The following is a 10,648-nucleotide window of genomic DNA, read 5'->3' as shown; positions in this document are numbered from 1 at the left end:
TCCCCTATAGCTACTGATTGTATTACTGACACCCCTATGCCCTCATTTATGTGCAAACCACAGTATTGGAGAATTCTGCTAAATAAGCTGAATAGTGTAAAAATGTACATATATTAAAATCATATTGGTAAATATGATGCATAGTATTTTCCATTTTTTTCTATTGCATAGGGGTGAACTGTCTGTGTCCCTAAACACATTCTTCACCTCTCCTTTGCAGGACCTGCTTACTTCTCCTTCTGCTTCTCCAGTAGAAACCAACATGGAGCAGTCTGTGAGTGTTTACAGTCACGTATCTTAAATGTAGGCAGTGTTACTCATCACGCAGTGCTTGATAAATAATCTGCTAGTGCAGTTAAGACTTTCACCTAATAATGTCTAAAATGGGCGGTAGTTTGTTGGAAATGTACTCTTTACCCCAAATGCAGTCAGTCTGTCAGTTAAGACGTGTTTGGTGTCTGAGGCTTTTTTAGTTTTGCACTGGAGCTATGGGTGTAATGGAAGCTTACACTAATTGGCACTGTGCTCACTGCTAAAGTGTACATGAGCTTCCATAGCTGCTCAGCTACATTAGATGGCAGGGGTTAGGGGTGTACGTTTGAGGGTCCAGAATGGCTGCAGCTTTGACACTTTGTGGGTGCATATGCATGCGTGTGTGTATGTGTGTGACTTGTGGGAGGGGAAGTGTGTGTGTATTTGTGGTGTGTGCGCTCTTGAACTGCAGTCGATGCCATTGTGCTTGTCTGTGTGTGAGTTGTGTGGGCTGATGGCTGTGTTGCTCTGTTTTAAAGTCTGTTTGCCTTTACTCTCCTCTCTCCTCAACTCGAGATTCCTCTGCAAGACTTTCCCAGTGTGAGGTGTCAAGGTAAGCACATCAAACCCTACACGCTTAAACGCCAGTTATATTGCGATATTTAAATGATATTGCTGTGTGTTGTGATCGTGGGAGACCTCATATTGTAAACACAATGGTGAACCTTTGATGTTCTAGATTTTTGTGCATTATTCTGTCTTTTAATCAATAATTTATACATAGTTCTGACCAGAGGAGGATGGGTTCCCCTCGTGAGTCTTGGTTCCTCCCAAGGTTTCTTCCTCCAGCCCAAAGGGAGTTTTTCCTTGCCATGGTCACCTCTGTCTTTATGTTTGTTTTATGATTTGTTGAATTACTGGATGCCTGTAAAGCTGCTTTGTGACAAAGCCAGTTGTAAAAAGCGCTATACACTCCAAATACCAAAAACTCCAAATATTTGAATCCAAATAAACAGTGGAAAGTACTCCTAAAGTACTGTTTTTCAAAAATGTTTTCTCCTCTTTTAATGGCTGTTTGTTAGTTTTTTTTCTTCAGTGTTTTTTTAAAGTAGAGATACAATTTTTGCATGACAGCTTCAATATATAGTGTATACTTAAATATATTGGGTATAGATATAAATACTCATACATGTGTTCTCATGTCCTGTAGAAAATGTTGCGATGAGTCGGAGAAGGGTGTCTGTGAAGGACCTTGGACAGGTGGACTGTCAGGGCTGGCTGTACAAAAAGAGAGAGAACAGGGGCTTCCTGGGGCATAAATGGAAGAAATACTGGTTTGTGCTGAAGGAAAACTCTGTGTATTGGTACGCATGTGTAACGGTGAGTATTGGGTCTCTTCTAATTGTGTTGAGGTGTAACTCTTTTCCATGAGACTAATTTAGTTTTAATTCTTTAGGAAATAAGTCCAGTAATCCTGAAGATTAATGCAAATATATACTGAGTTGTTAGCAGTTTCATCTGCTTAAAAAAGTAAAATGAAGCAAAGATGCTGCTACTTAGCAACAAGTGGTCAGCGACTTGACCATAGGTATTGTGGTGCAGACAAATAGTGAGGTTGTAACCAGCAGTTGTATATTGTTGTTGTTATCATCTTCTGAGTATAATAGACTGTTGTAAAACGATGCATTTTACATAGTTAACAAAGAGTCTTCATTGAGTGTGTTGATGTCCTAAACTCCTGACCTTGCAGCTAGCACAATAAGTAATTAGCATAAGAAAACCATCCCAGCCTGTTGATAAAAAGTGATTAATCATTCTTTGATTATGAATTAGATTAAAGATCAAAGACATTTTTGAGAGTTAATCCAGTTTAAAACACGAAATCCAATCAGAGCGCATTTAAAAACCACTGTGCAAAATACTGCAAAGCCTCAGACGTCCACTGTCTTTTGCATCACTTCTCCATCTCCTACCAGGACGAGAAGGCAGAGGGCTACATCAACCTGAAAGACTTCACACTGGGCCAGGCACAGGAGTGCAGAAGGAAGTTGTGGGTATTATTTCCTTTCTTTGATTATGCAATCTAGTATGTGTGTGGTGTCCTGAATTCCTGTGCTTGCTGTACCTTTTTAGCATAGTCTATTTTTATCTTACCAGCATAGTCTAAATTTACTTTCCCAGCATAGTCTAGATTGTCCAGTGTAGTCTAGATGTAACTTCCCTGAATTGGTAGTCTAGGTTTAATTTACCAGTGTGGTCTATATAGACTTTAATAGCATAATCTATGTGTATACTCTGTGTGCATTAACATGTACTTTACCGTCATACTTCAGCAACTGTACTATATGTACTTTATTCCACAATGACCCTTGGGGTCACTGTCCTGTTGGACAAGCCAGTGGCATCCAGGTTTTAAGTGTCTAGCTGATGGAGTTTGAGGTTATGTTGAAGAATTATGTGGTAGTCCTCCTTCATTATTCCATGCACTTTACTCTGCCAGTTACAGTGTAACATTACTAGCAAAATACTTCCACCACCATGCTTAACTGTTGGTACAGTGTTCTTTGGGCTGAATGCCTCACGTTTAATCTTGAAAACATACCTCTGATTATTGTAGCCAAACAACACCACTCTTCCTCCAGAAGGCACTTTCTTTAACCATGTGGTCGAGTTTGAAGGTGTCATTTTGTAGCAGGGGATTCTTTCTTGGAGGGCCGCCCCTCAGTTCATGCTGATGTAAAACTGGCGTTCAAGCAATTTCCGTTTTATGGCTGGCCGGTGCCTTGGTGGTTATTGTGTTCTCTTTGGGTCTTCTTTCAGACCATGGTCAAGTGGCTACACTTCCCAGTAATTTATACTTGCGTACAGTTGAAAATCCAGTTGTTTGGAAAAGGTTCCAGTAGATATTTCTGACTTTCAGTAAGCATTTCTGAATTTATTTCTCAAACAAATACTTCTCATGTGGGCCCAGAGAAGCTACCAGCTTTAGTCAATCATCACTAACAAAAACTTTGAAATAAACACTGTATATATACAGTATAAAGATGGATGTTGATCCCAGAAATAATTCAAAGCCCAATATTGCCATGATAGTTATTAGTCATGTTAATTTGCCAAAATAGTCTGTACTTTATACTCAGAGTCTATATACACATTACTAGCATAGTTGTATATTTATTTCTCTGCATAATCTACTTGTTGATTACTAGTTGATCTGTACCAGTAGCATCTGTCAGTGCTTTACCAGCATATCTGTGTCCAGCATCCACATTTAACTTTGCATAGTCTAATATAGATTTACTATCACAGTTTGTCATTATAGTATATACAGTATGTACTACACTGATCAGCCATAACATAAACACCACCTCCTTGTGTCTTCACTCATTGTCCATTATACCATCTCCACAAACTATAGGAGCGCTTAATAGTTCTAGAATTAGTGTGTTGTTCATCTTTTTCTCTGCATACTTTGTTAGCCTCCTTTCTTCAATGGCCAGGACCACTACAGGGCAGGTAGTGTGATAATAGTCCACCACACAGAAACATCCAGCAACCAGAGTCCTGTGGGCAGAGTCCTGTGGGCAGAGTCCTGTGGGCAGAGTCCTGTGGGCAGAGTCCTGTGGGCAGAGTCCTGTGGGCAGAGTCCTGTGGGCAGAGTCCTGTGGGCAGAGTCCTGTGGGCAGAGTCCTGTGGGCTAGAGGATGGCCATCACAAACTGTGTAGCAGCATGAGCTTCTGTCTCTGACTTTACATCTACAAGGCGGACTAGCTAGGTAGGAGTATCTATAAGAGTGATAACTGCACTGCTGTGTCTGATTCATTCGTACCAGCGCAACGCACACTTACACACCACCACTATGTCGGTGTCTCTGCAGTGCTCTGCACCACCCACTTAACACCTACTCTGTGGTGGTCCTGTGGGTTCCTGACCATTGAAGAACAGGATGAAAGAAAGCCAACAAAGAAACTACTGTCTGTAATTACAGAACAGCAAAGTGCTCCTATCTGGTAAATTAAGCTGATCTAACGGATAGGGAGTATAGAAACAAGGATTTAAGGAGGTGGTTATAATGTAATGGCTGACACATTCTGTACTAGCCTAGTCTGTGTATTTTATCAGTGTAGTCCGTATGTGCTTTATGAGCATATGTTGCTGTGTTTTATCAGCATACATGCAATTTACTGTGTCAACACCTAATAATGGAAACATTGGTGCTGCCACACAGTAGTTCTGTTTTAACAGCATGCCTAGCTGAGGTCACTGTACTTCATGTAAAGAAAGAGGCAAACAGACGTGCGAGTTGATCTCAGCGTGGTTAAGCATCTGCTCTAATAGCATGCTGTCGCCTCCTCCCCCAGACACAGGAAATGGTCTGGTGAACACATTTTTTTAAATTCAGCGCTCACACATGCTCACACTTCCTTTGCACACGGAGCTGGCTTATATCGCTCTTATCTGGTGCATCTGTATAAAATGCATAATGTTCAAATCTGTTATTTATTACTTTTTAGATATGAAAATATTATTGTGACCAGTCATTCTTACGTGGCTAACAATGAATAGAATATAAGAGGCATGGATGAACATGCCTGTTGTCTGTTGCATAATGGTAGTTACTAGACTATTAGACTATAGACTATTGCACTGTCTATACTGTACTAGCATAGTCCTCTCTGTACTTCACCAGTGTAGTAGTGTAGTCTGAATATACCGTATTAGCATGTTTTGAATAACTTTCCTGATGCTTTAAAAAAGCACTTCTAAACTGTAATATCATGTTTAGTAGATGCTGACCTCACACACTTTTTTTTTTTTTTTTTTTCTTTCCAGTGCGATAAAGGCCAGCCACCCGCAGGTTGTGACTCTCTTCTTTGCAGCTGAAAACACGAAAGACATGCACAAGTGAGTGTGAAAAAGCAGAAGTGGAAAACACTCTGAATGTGTGTCTCTTTGCGGTCTCACACACGCTTATGGCTCATACATTCTGTGATGCATGACTGTTTTAGCTCTGCAGTGTTATAGCCTAGTGTAAATAATCATGCTTTATAATCTGCTTCCGTCATAAATGGTAAATGGTTGGTTGGGATAGTTGAATAGTGTTAATTAGGATATAAATGACACACTTTTAGCTTATGACACTGATTAAATCAGCTAAAGCAGGGTAATATCAGTTACTGTTGGGGTTTAGAGGTTTATAGCCCACTTGTACACTGTGATAAATCAGCTAAATTCGGGTGATTCATTTCCTGGCTTGTGTTGCGTGTAGTTCTGCAAGAGTGAAAGGGGAATGGAAGGATATCTGTAACAAAATTGCCTTTGAATTCTATAAAATATTCCGGACTTTTAATGGGGTCATGTATGATCTAGTGCTACATCTAGTTTCTCGTTTCAAGATGGCTTGTGAGGGTGGGGGGTGGGTGGGGGTTCACAGACACTGATTACTGGCTTCACGCGGTGTGCAGGTGTGTTCTATTTTGTCCACTGGTGATACTGTTTCTCTTGTTCACTCAGAAGTGTCTTCATGCGCTTAAACTGCTTTTTTAAAATGTATTTATTCTGTAAATCAGGTGGTTGAGTAAGATGACCGCAGCTGCCAGCAAGCAGGTGCTCACAGAAACTGCTGGTGAAGGTAAAGATACCCACCATATTGTATAAATAAACACACACGCAACCATAGTTATTTGGTCCCAACACTTACTTCAGATTCCACTGTTGTGTGTGTGTGTGTGTGTGTGTGTGTGTGTGTGTGTGTGTGTGTGTGTGTGTGTGTGTGTGTGTGTGTGTGTGTGTGTGTGTGTGTGTGTGCGCATGTTCAGAGTGTTACAGTGAAGCCAGTGATGATGAGGATGAGGAGGAAGATACGGCAGAAACGTGCGCGCAGTACGCTGAGCAGCTCACCGCCAGCTCCATCAATGTGAGTAGTGTCGTACACAGTTTGGATAAGTCCTTTCTGCACTTTGACACTTAGTGTGTTTCCCATGCATCAGTTTAGTGATTAGTTTGCAGTTGGAATAATTTAGGAAACCCACAGTTCAGTATAAAGGTGTGTAGCAGTCTTTAACTCAGACTTCAGCTTATCACATTTGTATTCATTACTGGAAAAGAGGAACCCCACACAAGCATTCATGCATGAGGGTCTTTTGACTGTTAGAAAAGTTCATGTAAAGTATTAAAGGTTTTGTCTAGGGAGAAAATTGGTCTGATTGGCATGTTAACTCCTGTTCTACAAAAACTAAAGATTTGTGCAGTAAACACTGCTGTGCAATGATCCAGCTTTGACAAGGTCAAGAAAGAGCTGTCTAATTGTACAATTAATGGTGTACATTATCTTGCTCTAAAATGTAACTAGTTGCTTCTTTTTTTTTTTTTTTGTACGTACAGGGGAAACAAGATTAGTCTCTAAATTACAGATGCAGCAGATTAGCAGAGAGTAAGCTGAAAAATACTGCTGTAATCTTGAAAAGTGTGTGTTTAGAGTTGATTTATGCAATAAAAAAACCTAATAGCCCTATGGGATTAGTGTTTTTAGGCAGGTGAAATATTTATAAAAATGTCAAGGCAGGTCAAACCACCTTAAAAGTGTCTGACAGACCTCCTTCAGGGGTTAAGCAAACTGTATCCGGAACACAAAACTGAAACGCGTTTCTCTGGTTGTTTGTGCAGTTTGCTTAGTTTGCACTCTTTTGTGGTTCCTCTGTGAGTGAGGGTGAGATTTCTTGTCTTGGCATAGGCTCACTTTCTCGACTAGTTGATTTCAGTTTTACTCTTAAAGGCGAGATCACAGCATTTTGAGTGGAGATTTGCAGTTGAGATTAAAATCTAGTACATGACTAGACATAATCCTTGTTGGGGAAACCAGCATTATTTTTTTTATTTGATTATGTGTATGTAGCACTTTGAATAGTGTATGATTGACAGGGCTGTGCAGATAGATTTGAAAGATCCCACTGCTTTTTCAATGGTTTGGTGTAAAATGGTTCACTGCAGAGAAACTTGCCAACTCTGGTTTCTTTATGGGGGTGGCGATAGGAACACTGTAAACATTTTATTTACTGTGTAAAATCTAAATGTAATGCTAATAACTAAAACAATCATAAAACAATATCTACCAGATGATGGTAATGGCTATATCCCAAAATGGCCAGGTGCCTATACACCTAAATGATTATGCAATGACACTTTTGAAACAGATGTGTTTCATTTAGTGTTTGCACTTTTAAAATCATCTTTTTTGAGACTTTTTAAAATATTATTATTATTAGTAGTAGTAGTAGTAATCAAGTCAAACATTCCATTTCAGTGCATTAGAATTGACGATTTCAGATAAACTGTCTGTCTGTCTGTGTTGTGCAGGGCTGTCTCCCTCCGCCACGCTCCTGTTCGTCTCCATGTCCTGTGATGCTTCCCCTGGTGTCACCTGTGTGTAACAGTACAGAGTGTGCAAGTTCAGACACAGAGTCGTGGCTGGAGCTCAGTTCTGACTCACACAACCTTCAGGTGTCCATCACTGGGGAAAGTGGACCAGGTCGCCTGCAGGACTACCACGGTGATGAACGTGAGTGACCACTGTCCGCTGTTACTGTTTACCTGCTTGTTTTTGAGTGTGTCCTGAACAACTGACCTTATTCCTGCTCAGCTTTAAGATCAGAAACGCTGTACTTAACAAAGTGCATACCCCTGCTGTCCAATGAAAAACATGCATGTCCATTTTTGTCCGTTTTTTGTAGTGTCTTCTATTGTTTGAAGATTTAGAATAAGCTTTTATTTTACATTGACTTCAATTTAAAGTTAACATGTTTCCCTTCTGTAAAGTAATCATTTTGGAGATGCATGTTTTGCATTGGACAGCGACGACATTGCACTCAGAATCTGATTCTGCTTTTAATATGAAGTTATCATAATTGCATCATTTTTTAAATGAGACAAGAAGCAGACTGAAAGAGGGTTTGAGAGTTTTAGCAAGAAGTAGGTATTGGTTATGGTCAGAAAAGCACTTTTTCTGACCATAAATATGCGTTTTAAAATATGACCCAACTGTAGTCCTATTGCTGCAGGTCCTCCAACTGATGAGCTGGAGATGCTGTATTTTGACCTCAAACATGCCAGCCTGACGCCGTGTGGTGCATTGCAGCCTTTATCCAAGCGGGATTACAGGTCATCCTTTATTAGACGCTGCAAAAATGACACCATCAATGAGAAATTGCACCTGGTCAGGACACTTAACAGCACTTTAAAGGTAGGACTAGAAAAAGTGACCCACTCCTTTATTGGAGTATATATAAGTGACTCTCCTTTATTGCTCTCTTTTAAGTCCTAAGGTTTCATTTCCGAAATCAAAATAAAGTGTGTTCTGCTTTAGGCTAACTGTCTCTACTGTCCATGGATGGCCTGCTACTAGTTTTTGGAGCATTGCTGTGGGGATTTGATTGCATTCCACGACAAGAGTATTAGTGAGGCAACCCAAAAGTATTGAATGAAACCATCATTCCAGAGAACACTGCTCCACAGCTCATTGCTGGGGGGGCTTTATACACCTATTGCATTTGCCTGGCTTAAGACATGGTGCTAATAGGTTTATGTGTATCTGCTCCAGAGAGTCATATTGTATTGGCAGTGCTTCTCTACAGGGACTAGACAAGCTGTGTGTGTGCGTTTGCACATCTGTGTCAGCAATGGGTGCAACTTAAAGTAGCTGAGGGCATTCATTAGAAGAGGTGACCACAAACAAAAAAATAAAAAAAAATAAATCTATAAATAAAAGCTAAATGTATAAATAAATTAAATGAATCATACAATCCAGTATTGTAAATGGACTGTAATTGGGGGGGCTAATTTGATGAAAATATGAATATGGACCCTTTAAGGTTTCAAGAAAGGTGGAGTGTTCTGAGCTTTCTGTGTGTTGTTTTCCAGGCCAAAGAGGCTGACCTGCTGGCTATAGAGCAGGTTCTGGCTGATTCTGCTTTGGACGCAAGTAAATACCGTCAGTGGAGGAGTGCTAATGTGCTCTTGCTGGAGGACATCAGTCAGAAGGTTCAAACTGCAGAGGAAACACCCCAAACCCCACAGGTCGACCTGCCCGTTCAGACACATCCCCAGTGCTCCTCTCCAGCTGTATTCGCAGAGACCAGTCTGTGAGTGCAAAGACATTCTGGATGGTGGCTGAATTTTAACAGCTGCCTTTGCTATAAGGACCATTTTAACATTTGCATTTTAAGTTATATTTGAGCTTCTTACAGATTTGTTGTTTTTGAGTGTTGCTCTTGAAAGTGTCTTTATACAGGTCCTCTATTTATTTATTAAGTAAAGTTATTTGGGGCTCAAGTATTAAGTGATCCCTGCTTGGTCTTAAAGGTTGGAGATGTGGTCCGAGGCAGACAGCAGATGGCAGTATTGAGATTGTGTGGATGCTGAAAAAAATCTTCGCTGGGCGTTCACACTTGAGAATTGAAATATCACTGATTATTTACTTTATCCCAATAGATATTTAAATGCTACACTTTGCAGTTCAGATTCAGAGCAGCGTAAGCCATCCTGCACTCAAGTCCTATAAGGAGATACACATGCTACCTATCATTAAATGCTAATTTCAGAAAAACACTTCATCACGGTCACCTTCACAAATCTTCTGCTGTACTTGTGAATGCACAGTTGTGTTTGAGACATGGACATGGGCATTATTTGTGTTGTGTATAAGAAAATTAAACTCCAGGCCTAGCAGACTTGCGTTGGTTGACAGTCATGCTTAAAAAAACGGTTTAGCCTTTTGGACAGTAAATGTGTGACAGGCAGTGGGATGAGTGGAATTCTTATGAAACATAACTGGCAGAGAAAAAATGCATTTCTGTTTTTAGAATTTTAAATATGTGTTTTACTACTGTGAATAAATACTTGGTGTATTATATTCAGTATGTTGCTATAATGTATGTGGATGATTCTGCTGGTTTTGTTGACTTTTTTTAGTTTGTCTTTTAAATGCCTGTCATTGTGTAAAATAAATATTATCTGCTGATGACAAATATTAAATAATCCAGTTATAACCTTATATTGTGATCTATGTGAATGTCTGAAAGATGTTAGTGTCATTTCTACTAACACTGGTGGTGAATGGAACCAAATGTGTGAAGAGTTTAATACCTCAAATCTACAAAACAAAATTATTACACCCAGTGATAATGAATAATCTGCCTGATGCCTTATTTACGATCATTTTGAGAAGCAATTGACTTAAAGTGTATTTCTAACAATCATGCTGGAGTTCCTGAACTTATTAATTACTTAAATTATTAGTATTATTATTATTTTTAGTAGTAGTAGTAGTAGTAGTAGTAGTATACACTGTTATATAAACTGTGTATATAAATATAAAAATGTGTGTTTTTTTTGTAGTGG

At 39.6% G+C, this 10,648-nt stretch overlaps 1 protein-coding gene across 1 annotated transcript; it reads left to right on the top strand.

The window, feature by feature from the left end:
- Window positions 1-752: 752 nt before the first annotated feature.
- ipcef1 (interaction protein for cytohesin exchange factors 1) lies at window positions 753-10,334 on the top strand. Its single transcript, XM_072686836.1, has 10 exons — window positions 753-865; window positions 1,463-1,632; window positions 2,229-2,302; window positions 5,087-5,158; window positions 5,824-5,885; window positions 6,073-6,170; window positions 7,610-7,811; window positions 8,311-8,492; window positions 9,170-9,390; window positions 9,611-10,334. Exons 2-10 carry the CDS (start codon window positions 1,474-1,476, stop codon window positions 9,651-9,653), a joined length of 1,113 nt encoding a protein of 370 aa, XP_072542937.1. The 5' UTR covers window positions 753-865; window positions 1,463-1,473; the 3' UTR covers window positions 9,654-10,334.
- Window positions 10,335-10,648: the final 314 nt, after the last annotated feature.

This window comes from Salminus brasiliensis, chromosome 1 (assembly GCF_030463535.1).
Source record: "Salminus brasiliensis chromosome 1, fSalBra1.hap2, whole genome shotgun sequence".
Classification (NCBI taxonomy): domain Eukaryota; kingdom Metazoa; phylum Chordata; class Actinopteri; order Characiformes; family Bryconidae; genus Salminus; species Salminus brasiliensis.
The sequence above is the reverse complement of the archived record's forward strand: the minus strand, read 5'-3'. Positions and strand labels throughout refer to the sequence as shown.

Excerpts from the sequence above, each read along its gene's own strand:
- ipcef1 (XM_072686836.1), top strand. The coding sequence starts at position 1,474 with ATGAGTCGGAGAAGGGTGTCTGTGAAGGACCTTGGACAGGTGGACTGT. Across the intron at positions 2,303-5,086 it reads CAGGAGTGCAGAAGGAAGTT|TGCGATAAAGGCCAGCCACC; the intron begins GTGGGTATTATT and ends TTTTCTTTCCAG. Across the intron at positions 7,812-8,310 it reads GGACTACCACGGTGATGAAC|GTCCTCCAACTGATGAGCTG; the intron begins GTGAGTGACCAC and ends CTATTGCTGCAG.